Source organism: Trachypithecus francoisi, unplaced genomic scaffold (genome assembly GCF_009764315.1).
Source record: "Trachypithecus francoisi isolate TF-2019V2 unplaced genomic scaffold, Tfra_2.0 Lachesis_group4, whole genome shotgun sequence".
Classification (NCBI taxonomy): Eukaryota; Metazoa; Chordata; class Mammalia; order Primates; family Cercopithecidae; genus Trachypithecus; species Trachypithecus francoisi.
Genome location: NW_022681469.1, coordinates 122,680,243 through 122,702,002, shown reverse-complemented (window position 1 = coordinate 122,702,002; position 21,760 = coordinate 122,680,243). Strand labels below are relative to the sequence as shown.

At 43.7% G+C, this 21,760-nt stretch overlaps 1 protein-coding gene across 9 annotated transcripts in view; it reads right to left on the bottom strand.

Moving 5' to 3' along the window:
• The window catches only part of AUTS2 (activator of transcription and developmental regulator AUTS2), a 1,231,856-nt gene extending 1,219,159 nt beyond the window's left edge, over window positions 1-12,697 (bottom strand). For 5 of the 9 annotated variants that reach the window (XM_033193305.1, XM_033193311.1, XM_033193313.1 and 2 more), the window contains exon 1: window positions 11,195-12,697. In XM_033193305.1, the coding sequence (XP_033049196.1) occupies window positions 11,195-11,503 (309 nt within the window). In that variant the 5' untranslated portion in view covers window positions 11,504-12,697. The remainder of the gene's footprint in view (window positions 1-11,194) is intronic. The other 4 variants (XM_033193309.1, XM_033193308.1, XM_033193310.1 and 1 more) reach the window with 1 other exon arrangement.
• Window positions 12,698-21,760: the final 9,063 nt, after the last annotated feature.

Here is a 21,760-nt window from a genome sequence, read left to right as displayed (position 1 = left end):
CAGAGAGCACAATAACAGAAACGTGATGCTGGCTTCAACAACTTCTGAAAAACAACTATTTTCAACACACAGTATAAAAGTAATCTGATACAATTAAAATACCCTTATGTCACTATGGTAAGGAATAAATATTTTTCCAAAGAAAAATGGTAAATTTACTTCACAGTTCTGATAGAGGCCAGCTTCTTCCATTAAGGCCAATTCCAAAAATTTAGCAAAGGATATTTCATCAGTTCATAGGGCATAATTAGATGTTTTGATTAAAGCATTTTCCTCTCCTGGTTAACAAGATATAACAGATGTCACTGACTTCCCTAATAACAATGCAGCCCTGCTTTTGGCATCTTTACAATTTTAAAACTGAACTGTCATATAGAAAAATTATAGCTAGGGTGTCTCGGTACAATCATGACTCTGAAGTGGTTATGACATGCCTGGACTCCCCAATGGAACAGATATGGAAATCATATTCCATATTCATAGCCGGGAGCCCTCCTTAGCAAGCACTTGAAAACCAAGCTCTGAAATCTGAATGATGCGGGCTTATTCAAATCACCACCAATTATTCCTGGAAGCACCGACCAAGTGAGGTATAAAACCTGAAGAGAAAAAGCAAATCTCACAGTCACTGTCTTCCAGGAGCACAGAGAACAGAGCACGGGGAACACATGCAGAAAACTGTCTCAGAGGAAGCAATGCCCATCTAAACAGACTTACTCTACCAAAATCCCAGCCTCCCTACAGAGAGGAGGAGTACTATAGTTGATAAAAAGGACTCATATTTTTCACAGCAAGATTCCCCTGGTGCATTTGATCCAATTTACAAAAATTCGATTTACACCAATTTTGTCAACATATCAGTCCAGAGAGTAACTAGAGATAGGCCTGCATTTTAAATGGGAGGCAGAGCCTCTCTGACTGAAGTTCAACTCAAACATCCTGGTTTAACAACTCCATTAATGAAATGAAGCACAGATCTAAAGATTACTCAGCCCCTTTGTCAGTCGCATGTGTTATTTATAGGACAGCATATCAATCATGTCTTCCCTTTATTATTTCCTACTTTCTGGTCCTAAGCTATTTGGTCTGCCAAATTAATACATTCCATGGCTGCTGCAAATCTAAACAATGCTTGATAAAAGATTAATAAAATAGTTGGGTTCTCTGCTACCACATACACACCCAGGGAAATTCATCAATGTCTTTTTATTTGCATATTTGGCTGACTGCCCCCTACAGCAAATACGTAAAGCACAATGCTCAGGTATCCTGGTTTATGGTTTGCATTTAATTCAGGGTGTCAATCTGCTTCTGTTTTAATTACATCCATCTTGATATGTTATTACAATCCCATGAAAACTTCTTTTCATTATATGAATGGCTATGAATATATACACATGACAAACAGTTGTTATAAATGTTCTGGTTCAGCAATGAACAGGCAAGATGCCTTAGTCAACACGTCATGTGGATTTAATATTTTGAGTATTTCTTCAGAAGAAAATTTTGGTTGAGCTTCAACTCCACTATACTTCAAAGTTCACTCACTCCATACATCCTGCTACCAATGTTATGAAGTTGCTCTGAGTTTCCACTGATTGCTAGGCTAAGGAAAATATTTTATACAAGAAATGTTGTTAAAATTTTACATGGGCCACATTAAGGTCATCTTACATGCAAATAATTATTTTATCTTTCCAGTGGACATTCAATGATGAGAAACCACCAATATTTATTTTTTTATTTTACATCCTTATAAAAGGGAGGTGGGGGGCAGTGTTTAAAAACGATGAGATCTATATCTATAGAGAAAGGCCAACTAATTTCAGGGTGATATACCGGGAGAGAGTGCAGGGAGGGAACAATGCTTTTTAAAGGTTCTTGATATTGTGTAAATCAGAACATTTCTTAGCTGAAATGGGAAGCTTATCCCCCTCATGGATGCTCATCCACATTTGCACGTTATGTTTTTAAAAAATCTCCTTCCAAACTTCCCAATCCTTGGGACTCCGCAGTACTGACTTACAAGAAGTAGTCTCCTAGATTCATAGGGTAACAGAGAGAGCCTCTAACTCCCAGCGTGATTTTGAACAGGTCAATTAACCCCCATGGGCTGTGTTTTCATTTGCAAAATGAGAGGTAGAACTACATCACTAAAGACAACATCTGTGCCTCTGATGCCACATGGCTTAGAAAGCACATCAACTACCAATGGCTGAAATAAAATGGATCAAAAGGCTGCTCTGAAAAAGTTTAGGTCCTAACTTTAGGATACCTCCTAAAGATTTAGCTCTGCATATTAATCTCAAAATTGTAATTTTCAAGTAATCGTAACAAATGAGGGAGCAAACCGCAATATGCAGCAAGACACACTTATCAAATGCTTGTTTCCCTTTTTGCTCCAGTGAAAGTATAATTTCACTTCAACTATATAAGATCATTTCTTAGAAAAACACAGTCCAGGACCTTCATTCTCTTTGCCAACTGAAAGTGTACAGACAGAATTGGTGGAAGTCACTGGAATTTCTATCATGTGGCTAGAAAACAAGTAATAATCTAATGTTCAATTATTGTGCTATCCACATCTTCATTCTTACTTTTTTTCTTTGTGAAGATTTTAACTATAGAACATTTCGCTAAACAACATTTAACCAGCAACATTTAGCCAACAAGTATAACTGAACAAAGAGATCTAGAAGAAAAAAAAAAAGAAAAAGAAGTCCACTTCAATATAACAACCAAGAAATACTTACAATATGGGACTGTAATCTCTTAATTCCTCTTTTTAAGTTCTAAAATATTACTGCCATCAGAAACTTTACAAAAACTTAAAATGAGGTTTTGTGCTGCAGAGGAGGGTAGGTGTGGGGACAACAAGGAAAATGAGATCCCTCAGGTGTCATCACAACTTGCCCCTCGCAATGACTAAAATTCAGTCTCAGGTTTACAACTTAGCCACAGTTTGAAAATATCAGATTGCTTGAGGGGTACAGTGCCTCAAGTCTGTAATCCCAGCAGTGTGGCAGGCTGAGGAGGGTGGATTGCTTGAGCCCAGGAGTTTCAAACCAGCCTGGGCAACATGGCAAAACTCCATCTCTACAAAAAATACATAATTAGCTGGGCATGCTGGCATGTACCTGTAGTCCCAGCATTTAGGAGGCTAAGGTGGGAAGATCACCTGAGCCCAGGAAGGTCGGGGCTGCAGTGAGTCATGATCATACCACTGCACTCCAGCCTGGGCAACCAAAGTAAGACCTTGTCTCAAAAATAAATAAATACAAGAAAGAAAGAAAATATAATATTTCACCCATATAACCAAGAGTTGCAATCTGTATTTGCAAGCTGTGCTTCAGTTAATAGCAGCCACACAATACTTTCAATTTGAAGACTTTCTGCCGAAAATGAATCCCAACTTGCATTGGCAATTTTCCATTACTTACAAATTGTGGGCTTTTCTCTTGTGACTCCATTTTACTGCACATGGGTTTTCCAGGACTCCAGAGGTAACAAGGAGGTATGGCACCGTGAGGTATAGTGGCAAGTTAAAATGACAGTTAAGTCACTTTTAAAATATTTGTATGCAGTTGATCATTTATAAAGTTTGCTCTGGCAAACAAACTAACTAGAATTCAGATATAAGCTGAGAAATTAGAAAAGTGAGCTGTAATGGCCAAAAAAGCTGTGGCAAGCAATTCACCTTTAGAGAGCTAAATTAGAGTTCCTCAAGCAGATTGTCACAGTTCAAATAATGAAATTTAAAAACTTTTCAATTTCTGCGTTTCATACACAATGTTCTAAATGCACTCCCTTTTATTAACAGCATTCATAATTTTGATAGCTCTACCTAGTAAAGGAAGAGAGAGAGGAAAGAAGGATAGGAAGGAGAGATAAAAGAAGGAAAGGAAGGAAGTAGGCAGCAGGTGAGCGGGGAATCTAACTGGACCCTAGGAGAGTCACATACACTAATATGTGAAATAAACAACTTCAAAGAAGGCACCAATTCATAAACCAATCATGATTTTGGGGTCCAGAGCCCCTTGCAATGGATGGAATCAGAGACCTGAACAGGACTAAGACATAGAAGCCTATAGCTGTCCAGTCTCTTCCTAAACTAACAGGGGCAGTCAAGTTCTAGAAAATCCACTCCTCCCCTCCTCATATTAACAGCATAAAAAGGGCCTATTCTTTGTGACCTCACAATATGTATTGATTGCATACCAACAGATGCAAAGCTATAATAGAAACTATCATTACTCTGCAATTTTGTTAGAAGAAATGAAGGAGAACACAGCTCAGATTTTGAAGAAAGAAGTCACACTTAGGGTCTCACCAGTCTTAAATTCGATACTCTCTCCACCTTCCAGAGGGGAAAAAAGTCTACATTAATGGAACGGGTTCTGATTATATAAGAGAAAACAGTTCTGCCCCAGCTTACTAATTATTTTTGATCCTCTCCTGTCTCCAGTTTTACCAAATTCATTATCATATTGCTCTTCTTAACTTCAATGATCTGAGTTTTCAAATCTACATGAATCTTTTCAAAACTTTCTAAAATTAACAGCTGCTATCCCATTACCAGGTTCTTTATCCTGCATCTGCAGCATATTGGGTTTAATCCTAATTCTGAAAAAAAAAAAAAAAAAAAAAAAAAAAGTTGCTTTTTGAGGAGGAAAAAAACAGCATGAAGCACTTTTACAAAGTTAGGCTGCATTTAGTATATTATGACTACTATATAGGATAGGGGTAAAATAAAATAAAATGTAAAGCCACTAACCCACCATCCTTCATCCTGCGCATGCACACAGGTGGGCACATACACACACACACACACAAACACACGAAGTGCCACAGACCTTCTTGTCCAAAGGCTTCCAAATCTCATAATTCTTAAGACCTACATTATTTCTTAATAGCTAGCCTCAACTATTGTTGTGTCCATCTGGGGACCTTATTTCTAATCCCAACATTCTTTCAAACTAAATAGTCACCATTTATCTTTGACAATACATAGAACTGTGGTGTAGAAGAGTCTCAGAATCTCTTTATTACCCTCAACACTCCTTGAATCATGTTTACTGTTCTGTTTTCTTAACCCTTTTTCAACAGTGAGAACTACAGAACACTACTCTCAGAGAGGATCAAAGCCTCAATTCCTAACCTCACAATTCATTTTTTAAATTCGTGGATTCATTTATATTCTAATTCCAAAAAAAAGGCGCAAGTAGTTAATCTCCACAATTAACACAAGCTGCGTGGAACCATCATCTCACAACCTTCAACCACATCTCACATAAATACTCCTCAAGTGATGTTCTGCTTTACAGAGTAAAATACTGAAATTCGGTTAAGTACAGTAAAATACTTGAATTCATAACCACACACACTATTCATACCCTTCCTTTCCTCCAAATTCTCTCATCCCTTCTCAGGTCCTAAAGCTATGCACACTTTCAGAAGTCAAACGCTGGAACCGACCCATTTCCTTTACAGTCCCATGGCCAAATTTTCCAAAAAAAAGAAAGTGAAAAATGCAACAGAAACACAGTTCCACAGCTTTTCCTGGCTATGTAACAGCAAAAGACAGGTTCTGACCCTTTTTTGAACTACCACTTCATATACAGCAAGCCAAAGGCAGATAATTTGAAATCCTTGTTTTAACATCAATGTCAACCTCCTTTCTCATCCAACTTTTTTTACAGGTTGCTAAAGAGCAGCAACGCATGAAACTAGAAGGGACAGAGAGGATAAAACATTGGCTGAAGGGCAGCTTGGTGGCATCAGAATTGGGCTAGTATCATCACTCTGAAAGAGCTATTAATGAGAACCTCCTGGTGGGGTTGGTGATAACCAGTAAAAAGGCAGATATCAGGCAGGAAAGGGGAGCAGGAAAAGACATGGACTAGTCTCCCTCACTGTTTACATCTCCCTCACTTTCACTCCCCTTGCCACTCCTGCTTAAGAAGCAGCTCCCACGCACTGACAAGCTTCTGTGCCTGGTTTTCCAAGTCGTCTACCATCAGCCCACTCACCCCAGACTCAGAGATCACCAAATTCCAAGATCTGGAGGGACTTTTTTGGATCCTTTCTAGTACTTCCCATACTGGATTATAGATTACAATGCAGAGAATAAAAGTGTTCTGTGGTCAAAACAGATTTAGGAAATTAGACACAATGCAGTGCCTTCTCTGATATTCAAAATTCACATTCACACAATAGACTTTTAATTCTGAAAGAACAAGGCATCCATTTAATTTTGTCTAGCCCATCAGGTTTCAAAAACTATTTGATGGTAGATCACTCTGTTTCAGTCTAGAACACAATTTATGAACATCCTGTAAAGTTATGTTCCCTTTCAGCTTGAGAAGCTTTGCTCTAAACTAGTTTAAATCTCTCCACTAATGGATAAAGGAAATTATGCTTTTAGAAAGTTAACTTCCAAAGGCTACACTAGTTAGGCAGGCCAAGCCTGGAATGTGGGTCTCCACAGGTCTCCTGCCCCACTAACAAGCACTCTTTACTTACCTTTGTACTCATTTCCACCAGCCCTTCCTAGCCCCCGAGTCCTAACCACATAGCATCTGGTTTATGTGCCTTCTTCACTATTCCTTTAGAATGCTCTCCCTAGCCCCAACTCTTTTCCCATATATCCAAATCACTTCACCCTTCTAGGTCCCATCTTCCCCATGAAGCCTTCTTGAACACTTCAGCCTATCTCACTAGCCTGTCTCTAAAAGCCTATTGAGCTTAGTTGATATTAGGCATTCAAGTGCCGGTTTCAAAATTATTTCACAGGTGCTGCCTTTAATTTATCAACTAAACTACATACTTTTTCAAAACGCTACATTTATGTTTGGGTTCTCTATATTCTTAGTGCCTTGCACATATTAAGCACTCCATAAATATCTGCTGACTGATAAAAGGTACGTGACTAATGTTGTTTTTTAAACAACTAAATAAAAGTGATCTGACCATAATAAATTGTTAGACCCTATTAACATAGCATGTTATAAGTACATCAAATTCTGTACAGCCCGCTTATGCTACTGATGTGTGGGGTAAGCCCTGAAACAGAGCCAGGAAGTGAAGACCGCATCAAAGTCTTGGTTTGATGCTCTAACCACTAGAAATGAGTCTTCCTTTACTTTCATAAGCCTACAAAGCTCCAATTGGCCTCTTTTCTGCTAATTCCACAAATTTCATCTTAGCTTCCCTTGGTCAGCTGTAAAAAAGGAGGCTGCCCTAAGAACCCAGTGCACAAAAGAGGAATAAGGAGAAAAATAATGAATTTGCAAAGTCAAGTTTTCAGCCATGGTACTCACATGGCTTCCTAATAGAGACAACACAGAAAAGAAACCCAAATAGCAGAAAGCCAACACTATCTGACACATCAGGACACACTGATGGTAGTAGGACCCCAACATTCCCATTTATTCTTTGTTTGCTAAAAGCCACTTTTTTAAAAAACTAGACATCTTATCTGGGGATTTTTGCTCTCATCCTGTCACTCAAAGAATATCCAAACAAACAATATACTATATACCAATGTTAATTCTGCTTCTCAACTGCATAATGAAAAGAATACCACATTCAACTTTAGCCTCCTCGCCTACCCTCTTATCTTCTATCATGAGACTCTTCATAATCATACACTTGAACTTCAGGGCACAATTACTCAAGACAAGTGTCCTGTGAATATGAAACTATCTCAGCCAGTTTCACTGCCTATAAAATGTGAGACTTGTCAAACTACGCCTAAAGCTTTCAACATCTCAAAAAAGAATCCAACAACAGCAAAAAATAATCAAGATAAAAATGCAGGTTCTCATTAGGCAAGTTATCACTTTTACTCCAGTATCAGTAAAATCAGTTGAACTGGAACTATTTATATTAGCACACTTCATAATGAGTTAGAAGCCTCTTTTTTTAAAAAACAAAGTCCAAAATCAGCTACCCAGAACAAAATCAAATAATGTGTCCATTAACACACAAAGTATGCTACTCCACTGTTTGCCAGTTATTGCTCTGAACTGGCACAAGTTATAAACCTAGCTGTACAAGCTAATATTTCTGGTTTCTTTTCACAATATCATACCAGCAGCAGCCTTAATGACATGTGGTAACAACTGATTTCATTTCTAAACACAAGGCCCAAGAACATACCACGTATTTAGGATAACTCTTAGCAAGTATAATAATTACTAACTTTTACAAACACTCCCGCAACACACATTTTTGTCCAAGCTCATAGTTTAGTTGCCTGTTCCCAGTAAGCCCTCACATTTCTTGGTGATAGTTCAACAAATCTTCCAGACTGAATACAGTGGACCACCAGAGGTTTTAATTTAACAATCACTACACACATATGTTCTGACCATCCAGCATGGACTCAATGTGATAGCACACAGCCAACGAAACTACCTTTTGCCAAAGAACCAGACATATATGATGACTTCTATTTCCCATTGTGTGTTTTTAATCTGACAAATGTATTTACGGCTTCCCTAAAAACTTGGGCCTCTTAAAATGTAAATACTGACAGGATATTTGATATTAGTGAACTGTTAGAACATTTATTTAGGTGTGATAATACTGCTGTGGGGGTTTTGGTGGGATCTGAGGATTTTTGGAGTCACTATGGTTTAGGGATTCATACAGAAGTATTTCTATATGAGAAATATGGATGAGATCATATGTGGGAGAGAAAACAGATGAAATATAGAAAATACAAGATGAGATATGAGTTGGTAGTTCTCAAACCTGGATGTTGGGTGTTCTGTCTACTTCTGTATGTTTAAATTTTTCTACAGAATTTTAAGTAAACTTTTAAAAAAGTTAGACCTTTTATAACTACACATAGCTATACATATGATATTTAGATATGAAGGTGGCATAGTATTCAGCTAACCAAAATAACTTGGATTTTGAATCTAAAAAAGTAGCAGAAAAAAATAATCAGAGCAAAGAAGAAATGGTATTAACTGAACATTTTGAACTTGGTCTTCTTTTAAAATTACAAGTTTCTAAGCACAAAATAAATTAAAATGAGCATATTTTCTCGCCAACGCCAAATAAATATATATCACAAGCCCAAACACCTATTTGTTAAAAATAAAAGCATTAAAAAGAACTGCATAAGTGATATACATATATACACACACATATATCCCTACTTGTCCTCCAAAAATGTTCGTGGGAATCTAGTGGCCCCTCCTGATTACTGAAAGGGGCCACACCACAGCCCAGGATAACCACGCAGAAAGCAGAACCACTTGTAACAGCTCTTACAAGTACTTTCCTAAACCAACCACAGACAGCAATGATGAACCAAATTCCAAACAGCATGTTCTATTAGGAACATGCTGCCATTTCAACTCCTATTTCAAAGCAAGAGAGAGAGACAGAAAGAGGTCACACTGTACAGTAACCACCCACCTTGGCAAACTTAAAGCCACAGTTGGAATTATTCTAATAAGTGGTGAACCTCAACACTCAAAATTTTGGCCAATAAAGCACCAATTCTAGAACCAGAGAGGAACTGATTCAATTGATGACATCAAAATCTATGACCACCACCAATACCACCATCACCATCACCACCACCTCCACCACCACCACCAGTACCTCCCGTACTCCCAACCACTGACCACCATTCACCACCATCACCACCAGCAGCCCAACCAAAAGCAGTTTAAACAGAAAAGGACAACACTGATAGGAAGCCTTCCTTTGAAAACAAAATTTAAACCTGACACCCAAACACATCAACAGAACCAGCAATCTAAACCTGTACAGTTACTGTATGTGAGATTTAAGCTGTCATTAACAAAGCTCGCATCGGAGCATTTGAAACAATACCATAATAACAGCAAAAAAAAAAAAATGGAAAGGGAAAAGTTTCCTTCAGGAACCTCAAACCATCACATCAGGTGCATGAAACACTATAAGCCAACTATAAACCGTATCTTGGTTTTGTGCTTAAGAAAGGTGGACCAACTCTGCAGAATCTCAGAGCCTTCTGTGTGTATGTGTGCATGGTGTGTGGGGGGTGGGGACAGGGAGGTGGGGGAGGAAAGGCGGCGGTTAAATTTATAGAGGCCAATGACCAATACCACACCAAAGGAGATAGGTCCAGGCAAAGATAGTTTCCCCCTAATCCCTGGACAGTCTCCCCCTCCCTCCCTTTTCCCCCACACTAGGAGCCAGTTGGCCAGGAGGAAAATGTGCATTTGGAAATCAACGCTGCAGGTGCCCAAGGAATAAAGAAAGACACACACACACAGACACACACAAAGCCAATCACTTAGAGAGAAAAAAAAAAGAAAACACAAAAAAAGGAAAGGGAGAGGGACAATTGGTGACAAGCCCTTCAGACGGCAGCTAGGATTTTATTCTTTCCTCCCACCAGTCTTCCCTGGTGTACCTTTTTCTGTCCTTTAACTAAATTGCTCATGTACACACACACATGTGCCTATGTATGTGTATAGATAATATTATAATTAACCCTTTCTGTAACAGAGCCCCATAACAGAATACAGAGAGCTATTCCACCCTTCCCTCTTCTCTCCCCTCCTCCCTCCTTTCTCCCAACCAGGAGAAAACGCCCCCTTCCCCAGCTTCACCAAAAAAAAAAAAAAGAATATGGGGGGTAATGGGGGGAGGTGCAAAGAAACCACAAAACCCCATCAGTCTCCGGTCCCGAGGACACCCGGGAAAGGTATACACTACACAGACACACACACACACACACACACACACGAACATATGACTCTGTAGAAAGCACACAGAGAACCGTCCACAGGCGCCCCAAACCCAGCAAAGAGACTTCCACCAGCCAAGAAGCCATGATTGGGGAGGGAGAGGAGGGAGAAGTGGGGGCAGAGCTCTCTGTGGAGAGGGGGCGCATTGTTGTGATGCCTGAACCCCTTTCTTTCTGCCCATCTGCTGTGGAGGGGGTACAGGGAGGGGGCGCAGGGGAAAGGCGAGCGAGAAAACGAGGAAACGAGGAGACCAGGCACGGCTTTGCGACTCCCTCCTGCTGCCTGTCTGCCCGCGCCCCCAGCTCCCCCCACCAACAATAAGACCCCAGCCTAGGCAGACAGACAGCCCGGAGCGCGGCGGGGGAGGCAGGAGAGCCGGGCGCAGCCGAGTGGGGTCGTGCATAAAGGGAACCCGGGGGGAGGGGGGTCCCCCTTACCTCCAGCGCTTCAAAAGTGACAAAGCTGGTCATGGCAAATCCATCAATGATGTCCTCTTCGGCCGAGGTGGACTCTCTACGCTTCCTCCGCGGGGGTCTGGGCCGGGACGGGGCGGAGGACGGGGGCTTCCCATTGTCTTCCTTGTCGGAGCCCGACGACGAGGCGAGAGAGAGCGCCCGGGTCCGGCCAGCCCCGCCGCCGCCGGCCGCGCCGGCCCCCAGCCCGCCCCGGGAGCGCCTCTCCCGGTCTCGCTGCGACCGCGACCGCCGCTTTTTGCGGAGTCCATGGCCCCGCGTCGGGCCATCCATGGCTCTGCTGCGCCGGGGTCTCCCCGCTCGCCCGCCACAGGCTACGGCCGCGGCCACACAAAAAAAAATTGACACCGAGCCCTCCCTCCCCCTTCACGGCTTCCCTCCGCCCCGAGGAGGGCGCGGGGGAGACGGCGGCCGAAAGAAGGGAGAGAGGGGAAGAAAGAGAGGAGAAAGAAAAGGGGGAAGGGGCGGAGAGAAGGGAGGAGGGACGGGGAGCGAGGGCGAGAGGCGAGGAGCCCAAGTGTGGGGCTCCCCACAGCACCGAGGGTCGGAGATGCCTGGGAGCAGCGCCGAGCAAAGTAATGGCTGAACACACAGGTCTCCTTTAGAGGGAAAAAAAATAACTCACCAAGCAGGCAATAAATCAGAATAGCGGAATGCTTTGATCAAGAGACTGGGAGGCTCCGGGGAGCCCTCCCCGCGGCCATTCTCCGCCGCGCCCCCCGCCCCCCGAAAACGCCCGCGCCCCCCTCAACCCGATCCAAAATCGGGTCCGAAAAAGGTCGCGGGAAAAGTGGGGGCAATGAACTTCACCCGCCCCTCGCGCAGGAAAACACCCCCGCCGCCTCTCACACACGCCTCGGAGAAAACTCACTCCCAGGCTCCCAAATTTTTAAGAAATGCAGCCAGGGGAGGCCGGGGCTCCGGAGCGACCCAAAAGGGGCGAGACCCCCCAGAGAGGGGAGCATAATAATGCAATCATTAGCGGAGGAGAGGGCGAAACTGCGAGCGGCGGAGAAGAAGGGAGGCGGAGGAAGGGAAGGAGGATGCTGCTGGAGCAGTTGTGGGGTTTGCTTTTCGGTCTTCGAGGGGGGAGGAGAGGGAGATGAAAGAAGAGAAGAAGCAAACCCTGTCGCTGCCACCCGCCCCCCTCCTCACAAAAATATTTTTTCCAGTCCCAGAGAAGAGGTCACCCTTCCTCAAAAAAGGGAGGGGGTGAGTCAGTCAGTCGATGAGGAAAGCAGAAAGAAATCTCCAGCGGGAGAGACACCGGTGTGCCGCCGCCGCCGCCTCTTCTCTCGCCGCCCCGCCTGAGGGAGAAGCGCAGCCGGGAACGCTGCTCTCGCCGCCGCCGCTAACGCTGCTGCCGCCGCCGAGAAAGCTCCGAGCCGGAGGGTGCACGGCGTGTCCCCGGGCGGCTACAGCGGGAGCCCGGGCACTGCCCCATCCTCCGCCCGCCCGCCAGCCAGCCTGCCTGCCTCGCGCAGCTCCCGCTCCTCCCCCTCCGCGGCCGGCCCGCCGCCGCCGCCCGCCTCAGCCCAGCCCCGCGCCCGCCCGCTCGCTCGTGCTTTCGCTCGCTCGCGCGCTCCCGCGCACCCGCCCTCCCCGCGCCTCTCTCGGCGCGCGCTCCCGCCCCCGCGGCCCCGGCCGGCGGGATCACGTGGACTGCTGGGCTCCCTCCTCCCCCGCCCCCTCCCCAGTTGTAGAGTGTGTAGAAAGCAAAAGGCTGGGGGCTGGCCGCGCTCGCAAGCCCAGGGCATGCGCGCTGGGGCGGCCGGGCCTGCGCACTGGGGGCGGTGGGGAGTCGTGAGGGGGGCGGGGGCGGGGGCGTGAAGGGGGCTGCCCGCGTGGGGTCGGCCGCGGCCGGGCAGAGTTGGCGCGCCAGGGTGTGGAGGCAGCCGGAGGATCCCGCCTGTCGCAGCGGGGACGCGTGCGGACCCCTGCTCCCAGGCCACTTCGCGCGCGCGCTCCCCACATCCTCCTCGGGACACTTGTCCCTGGATCCCCTACCCCTGGCCGGCCCGAGGCCGCCTTCTCGGGAAACCCCCCCAGCCCCCAAGGGTGTTTTCCCTTGGCGACCTGCGCTGCGAGCGGAGGAGGGAATTCAGAGAAGGGGCACAAGGGGGGCGTCCCTGGGAGGGGGCGCGACTGGAGGAGATAGGACGGGGAGCGGGTGCCAAAGCGCGGGCCTTTGCTCCGCCTGGGCGCAATGGGAACACCAACTGGCAGAGTTGGAAACTTTTCCCCCACGTGGCACCACAGTGCGTGGCCGAGTGACCCCGCGCCCGGATGACCCCTGGGATCCCCGCCTCGTCTTCCAGCAGGGGACCTTGGGACTCACGGGCGGCTTCGAATCCCGGAGCGCGAGGCCTAGCAGCCGGGGGCTGAACTTGAACCTCGGAGGCGGCTGCGGGCGAGGGGCGGGGCTGGAGTGGCCGGACCGCCGCCCCAGCTCAAGGACCCATTAGACCTGCAAACCGCAGTCCCTGCCCCGCGGGCTTCCTTTACTTTTTGGGAGTGGGGCGCAGTGGGAGGGCTTCCCTGCTTTTTCCACCACAGCCGCTTCTCCCGCCGCAGTGTGGCTGATGCTTATAAAGAGTTGTATTAAAGAGCTGACTGCAGCCGAGAATCGATCAACAAAAACGACCAGCGTCTCTGGGTAAAATAGCTGTGCGTTTTTCAGGGCACTGGAATTGATCTATACGTATCAGAAAGACACTGACAGCCCGCTCTCAGCAGCTTCTTGGATGCTCTTCACTTTCTGTCCAGGCACATAAACACCATGGCACCAACCCTCCTTCCTCCCTAGTAGCCCATACTTGTGGAGGAAGAAAAGGAAAATAAACTGACATGTATTAATTACTCACAATGGGCCAGGCACCGTGCTACAGTGCTATGTATATGATTTCGCCTCTTTAGAATACAAATCTGCACATTTTATTAGTATTAACTGGAAGGAGGGTGGTAGAGAAAACAGTAAGGACGTGTTTTCTCTCACAATCTGACATATCTATGATTGAGTGATTGATTGTTTTTCATTTAACAATTATTAGGCCCTACCATGCTTAGCAGGCCCAGTTGTAGGTGCTGGGAATACAGCGATGTACAAAACAGAAAAGATACTGCTTCTTGACGTTCTAGCAGGCAATTGTCATTAATTCCCAATAACAATTCAATAGTTTGTCATTCTCTTGTTTTAAGTCACACTTCTTCAACTTCCCCATTTCTGAATCCCAGGTCTGGATCTTTATGAAATCTGATGGGGAGATGGGGTTGGGGGGACGGTGAGGGGCAAGTTGCCAGGAGCAGGAAGGAACATCCACCCGACTGTGCCTAAAATAAGCTTTATTGCAGTCCAGGAAACAAACCATTTGACCTTAGGCAAGACTTTTAAATGACTAGTTTTTTCATCTGTAAATCAAAGAGGTTCAATTAAATGTTCAGAATGTTCCTTTTCAGGTCTATCCATGGCCTTCTCAACAGATGACTTCAAGTTGATTTCGTGCTTTATTTCTTAAGAATAGTGACTAACCTACGGGATCTGATTCAATTTATTAGGAACACAGTGCCACCTTCCAAAATTACTTACCTAAGAGGACTGAGCCTGCTGTCCCTGGAGCAGTTAGCTAAAACAGTGCCTCAGTACGGAGTGTACCTGTGTTAACTTCTAGAGTGCTGTTTCCGGCAGCTGCTGAAATCCACGCTGAGGTTATCAAGCTCATCCTACAAAATAAAGCAAGTTCTTTGCAATTTAAAGCAAAAATCTGGGCTCATTTTTAGGGTTTTGGGGGATGTGAAAGTTGTCTTAGGTAAGATTCCAGGAAAGCTAAGAACTAATGATGCAATTACAGTCACTTTCAACAACTTTGGGGATTGGGTTGAGGAAGGTGTGAAATTGGGAAATATAATAAAAGGCATTATATTAGTGACTTTCTAGAGTAGCCCTTGGCAGTCCTGTCTTTAAAGAGTAATAACTGGAAAAAAAAAATGAATGGTAATACGCTGCATCCAAGAACCTTGCCTCTGGTAAGGGTAATTTGCAAACGCATTTTGGGATAATATTCAGGATCCAAGTATAATCGTCCCTGGAATTCGCAATGCCTTTTGGGTCAGAGTTTCATAGGTTTCTTCCATCATACAATTAAAATTGTTTTTGGATTATATTGTCCCTATTTGTTTGTAATTCTCTATTTTGCCTGTGTTTTAATTGCTAATGATTAATAACTGCCATATAATAAGCTAAGCATTTATTATGTTTCAGGCACTGTTCTAACTGCATTAAAATAATATCTCATTTAATTCTCATAAATTTTGAGAAAGGTTTTATTATTCCTGTTTTACAGTTGAGTAAACTGAGGCTTAAAGTTAAGCATATTGTCCAGGGTGCCTCAACTCCTTAGTCATAAGCTCAGTTTGATCTGAGTGACTCCAAAACCTGTTCTCTTAATGGTTATGCTGAAATGCCCTTCTTAGAATGATTCCTCAAGAAGTCAAATGCTATGTATATAGTATAACCACTTTGGAAAACTGTTTGTCAATATCTGTTAAAGGCAAACGTATGAAAACCCTATGGCTCAGCAGTTCCACTCTTAGGAATATACCAATGTCACACGTGTGCCAAAATACTATTAAATCACTCAGAGCAACCTTATTTATAAATAACCACCAAACAGGAAATAACCCAAATGGTCATAAGCAATAAAATAGGTAAATAATTGGTGGTATAGTCATACAACAGAGTACATTCTACCACACTAAGAATGAACAATCTGCTTCCAAATGCAGTAAAATATATGAATCTTACAAATATGCTAAGTGAAAAAAGGGAGACGTACAATTGCAGGACTCCATTTATATAAAGTACAGAAACAGACAAAAGTCATTGATGCTATTCAAAGTCAGGATAGTGGTTACCCTTGAGAGAGAGCTGATGACTAGGAGAGAACACCAATCAGCTTCTGGGGAACTGGTCGTGTTGTTTCTTGATGTGGGTACTGGTGTGTTCCGTTTGTGAAAATTCATTGAACTGTACCATTGATATATGCATCTCTGTGTATGTAAATTACACTTCAATAAAAAGCTTTAAAATGCTGTGATATATAAATGCATGTTGAGTGTTGCTTGTGTACATATGAGTACCAATATAATTTTTTTTATTGATGACACTACCCAATGCTTATCAATAGTAAATAAGATGTGGTTTATTTGGGACATAAATGAAGCTGGAAACCATCATTCTCAGCAAACTAACACAGGAACAGAAAACCAAACACCACATGTTCTCACTCATAAGTGGGAGTTGAACAATGAGAACAAATGGACACAGGGAGGGGAACATCACACACTGGGGCCTGTCGAGGGGTGGGGGGTAAGGGGAGGGAGAGCATTAGGACAAATACCTAATGCTTGCGGGGCTTAGAACCTAGATGACAGGTTGACAGGTGCAGCAAACCATCAGGCACATGTATACCTATGTTACAAACCTGCACGTTCTGCACATGCATCCCAGAACTTAAAGTTTAAAAAAAAAAAAAAAAAAGACGTGGTTTAGTCATACAATGCTATTTGCCGAATTTGTGCCCACTCTTAGCCATCACCTCTCTACCAAGGGTAACCACTATCCTGACTTTTAATAGCATAAATGACTTTTGTCTGTTTTTGTACTTCGTATAAATGGAATCCTACAATGCATTTGCTGTACAATGGAATACCATATAGTAAACCAAGATGAAGCATAGCATATTATCAGATTTCTTACTGAGTAGCATGAAAGTTAAAGCTTAAACTTGAAATGGCCAGTATGAATGAACTCATAATTCATACCAGCAAAAGCTTAGGTGAATCCTTTGCCCAAAAGATTATAGTTGATAAAGAGTAAAGCTAAAGAAATAATTCCAAAAGAGGTTGCCTCTATAGTAGGGAAAATACTCAAGTGGTTCCGGAAAACACAAAGGGAAAAACTTACATCTGTGTTCAGGAATAAACTACTTAACTCAGGAGAGCCTCTTCAGTTGTGCTATCTTTTATCTGAATCAATGATTAATACTCAAACTACATCTTGAACATTCGACCTTGACTAGTCAGATAATACTATTATAGCTCAGTGATTGAACTGAACTCCGAGCCTTACACTAGTAAAAGCTATTTTTGTATCACACTTTCTAAATCACTAAATTTTTATATCCCTCTGTCTTGCACTTTGCACTCTGCCAACATGGTAATTATTAGCACATCACTCTTGATATTACATACCGGTTTGTAATATCTGAATTTAATTTATTAGGAAAATTGATTTTAACTCAAGGCAGCTAAGGTTTATGTTTTGGTCATTTATAACTTTCAGTTATTTTGTGTGCATTCCTTACTGAGACCAGGGTAGAACTGAGGTGGTTAATGGAGCTATCTCTAAGCCATTTCCAAGTGAGCAAATAACGAGACTAACACATTTAACATCCCTTCTTTAACCCCCATAAGTTGTTTTTAATAATAACTATTCCTGGGGTGAAGTGATAACTTGCATTAACTGACAGGTAGCCCATCAGCAATAACATTCTTGTAACTTTGCCCTAATTATCACCTGCTGTTTTAATTTTTTTTCACGTTGGAAGTTGTTTTTCAAACTGCAGTTTTATTGTTTAAAAAAGGGGGGAGGAGGAGATGAGTGGTTCAATTTTCTAAATGTTGTGTTTCCTTCAATAATATTGCACGATAAACTTTCATCATCTCTGCAGGTGTCTCTGATGAATGACACATCGATCAACCCATATTCTTCAGACTCTGCCATATGAAGCCAATGAAAGATGCCTGCTGGTGACCAAATGCTGTTCATGTAAAACGGCCGTTCTGGCAAATTTAATAAGCTTTAGATTTCTTTAAAAAACCAACCAGTATTTCTGTCCCTTCCCAAGGCAATGTTTGCTATTTGAAGTTTCACTTGACGTGACCAAGTAGGAAAATTGATGAATAGTCGTAAGAAAAAACTTTAAATGACTCTTTAAAGCTACCAGTGAGAGATCTCAGTATTTATTACTGATCATGAGCCTGACGATCAATTCTTCTAATAGATTTAGTAGATGACTTGTGATGAATTGTGATTTTTATTTTTATTTGAAGAGCAGTATAAATCTAAACTGGTCAGCCTCAGATAACATCCCAGTTGAAGAAATTATCAACCCTTTGGAATTATGTAAAAAAAAAATAAGTTATAGCCCAGACCTAATTGCATGCTCCTATTTACAAAACTTAGTATAGTAATTATTTTGTGTTTCTGCTGTGTTCAAAGCCTTTCGTGGTCTTGCCCCAGTAATCTTATCAACTTCATTTATTGCAGTATATATTAATACATTTCTATGCATCCTAGCTCCTTCCCAGAAGAAACCCACACCTTTGCTCATGCTGGTCCAGCATCCTACAGTCTCCTTTCCTGCCATCCAGACTTGCTGAATTTCCACTCATCCTTCAAGACCAATTTAACCATTAAGGCCAACTCATCCAGAAAGCTTACTTTACTTACGACTTCCTTTCAGAATTAACAGCTTCTTCTCTGCTTATGTGACACTTTAATTTATGAATATTTTAATGTGTTATTAAATATTTCAAAATAATATAATGAACAATCATGTACTCCCCGGTAGTGTAAGAAATAAAACATTTCCAAAATACTTGAACCCTCCTATGTATAATACTGATGTCAGTGGCTGCTTCCATCATGCCTGCTGCAGCAGGGAAGCACAGCTGGGGCTGCACACTCCATGGAGCAACCGGGAGCCCTGTCCCTTTTGAGTTGGAACAGGAGCTCCCGGAGCCGCTGCAGCCACCCAAACCACAGCCACAGACCCAGGCCTCCTGCTGTACCGAGCAAGCAAGAGCCCCACCCTCCTGAGTGGGGCTACAGCCACCCAAACTGCAGCTGTGGATCCCAGCCTACCTGTGCTCTTGAGGGAGCCAGGAAGGGGCAGGATCTACTTTCCTGGGTGCAGACACCCATGGCTGCAGACCTGGGCCTACTGCTCCAGGAAAAAGCAGGCAGGAGCAAGGGACATGCCCCTTCCAAGTTGGCGAGGCAGGAGTTCTTGGGAGCAGCTGCAGTCACCTTCCCAGGTGCGCAGGACCGGGGTTTCTCTGCAGCCTGCACCCTCAGGTGCCCTAGGAAGGATCCCCCTACATCTCCCTCCCTGCAGGCTTACTTTGGGGCCAGGAATGGCAGTAGTAGGCAGACAGAGTTCTGGGCAGAATGGGGCAGGGTCCCCAGTAAGGGCCCACCCTAAGGCCAGGGGGGGCTTGAAGGCTGGGACTGGGTTGTCAGTCCCTCCAACGGGAGTGGGGACTCATGGTGACTCTTCCATGGCCGCCCATGGCCACCCATGGGCCAATTGGTAGGCACTTCCTCCTCTCTGAGGTCCATAAAAGTCCTGGGCTCAGCCAGAGCAGGATAGAGGATGGCTAGAGGGCGAACAGGGAGGGATCGGGATGGGACGACCAGCTGCAGAGAGAAGTACCCTCTCTGCTGATAGCTGGAGACAATGGGGTGACCAGTTGCAGAGAGGAGTACCCTCTCTGCTGCGAGCTACAGATATCACCTGCAGGCCAAAAGGAGCTACCCTCTCTGCTGAGAGCTTCAGAGACCTGCAGAGACGTTGGAATGACTTGCCCACAGTGAGGAGGCCCACCCTCTCCAGGGCCTCCTCTCTGCTAACTGCTGGACACTAGACTGGATGACATGCTTACAGAGAAAAGCTACCCAATCTTCTAAACTGTTCTAACACTAAAATAAAACTCCTTTTCCTCCTTTACTTGTCTGCATCCCTCATTCTTCCTGGACACAGGACAAGAACTCAGGCCAGGGTGCCACAGCCACAGAGGTTTCCGGCCAGAAAAAATGACACCCCAGAGATCCCGTAACAATATCTCCTCTGGGATCTTGCTTTCTCTCTCCATTTCCCATCACGCTTTCTCCTTCCACTCCCCTACCCCCTCCCTGGAATCATTATCCTGAATTCCTTGCTTATCATTCCATGCATTTCTCTATATTTTTACAACATGTGGAAGTATCCCTAAACAACCTATAGTATTATTTTTGACTTGCTCTCTCACCCAGGCTGGAGCCCTGTGGTGCAATCTCAGCTCACTGCAACCTCTTCCTCCCGGGTTCCAGTGATCCTCCTACCTCAGTCTCGCAGGCAACTGGGACTACAGGTGCATACCATCACACTCAACTATTTTTTGTATTTTTAGTAGAGATGGGGTTTCATTATTTTGCCCAGGCTGGTCTCAAACTCCTGAGCTCAAGCAATAACCTGCCTAGGTCTTCCAAAGTGCTGGGATTACAGGCATGAGCACTGCGCCCAGCCAACATATAGTACTTTTGGCATGTTTTAAAACCTATATAAATGATATCAATCTATATCTATTCTTCTAAAACTTTTCTTTTCTTGGGGCAGGGTCTTGCTCTGTTGCCCAGGCTGAAGTGCAGTGGTGCAATCATAACTCACTGCAGCCTTGACCTCCTGGGCTCAAGCAATCCTCCCTCTCGAGTAACTGAAACTACAGGCACATACCACCATTAGCCGGGCTATTTTTTTTTAAGAGACAGGGTCTAGCTATGTTACTCAGGCTTGAACTCTTGGCCTCAAGCTATCCTCCTGCCTTGGCCTCCCAAAATGCTGGGGCTACAGGTGTGAGCTGCCATGCCCGGCCTTTTAAAATTTTTTCTAATGATGGGGTCTCACTATGCTGCCCAGGCTAGCCTCAAACTCCTGGACTCAGGTAATCCTCCCAGCTCAGCCTCCCAAGGTACTGGGATTACAGGAATTAACCATCTCATCCAACTAGGCTGTTGTATTTTATAATACAGATAAAGACATGAACTTTTGGATATTCGTACTTATACTTCAAAACCCCTGAAAAGAAACCTGAAGGAACTTCGCCTTAGTATTAACGTGGGATCCTACCAAGCATGTGTCCTTAAAAATGAGTTGGTAGTATTTGAGTACCTTAGTGCCTCTGTCAGTTTTGGAAGACAGTAGATGTTTCTGTATGAAATAATGAATATCTAGGATTTTCATTTATCTTCAAGTTCCACTATTCTTTAGAAAGATTCTAAAAAGAGGAAACAACATATTCATTTATGATGAAAATGTCTTGACTTTCAGAACAAACAAACACTTTGCTGTTTGAACTACTCAATTAAAAAATGTTGTCCCGTTTCTAGAATGGGCTCATCTTACCAGAAAGTTTCATGAAATAGTTAAGTAGGAGGATAGTTGATAAGAAGCTAGCTATCTCTATTCTAATGCTACTGTTCCATTGCAGCTAATCTTGGAAAATTGCACACAAAGACTTAAAGAGACAACCTTCTACTAATTATATATTCACCTAGTATCCATTTCAACAAATGAAATTTCTCTCAGCACATATTAATTGACATAATTACTGAAACGCCAAAATCAGATTAGCCACTGTAGCTCAAAGAAAAAAACAGAAAAGAAATCATTGCTCCAGCAAATTGCAAAAATGTTTTTAAAAGGGGCTCAA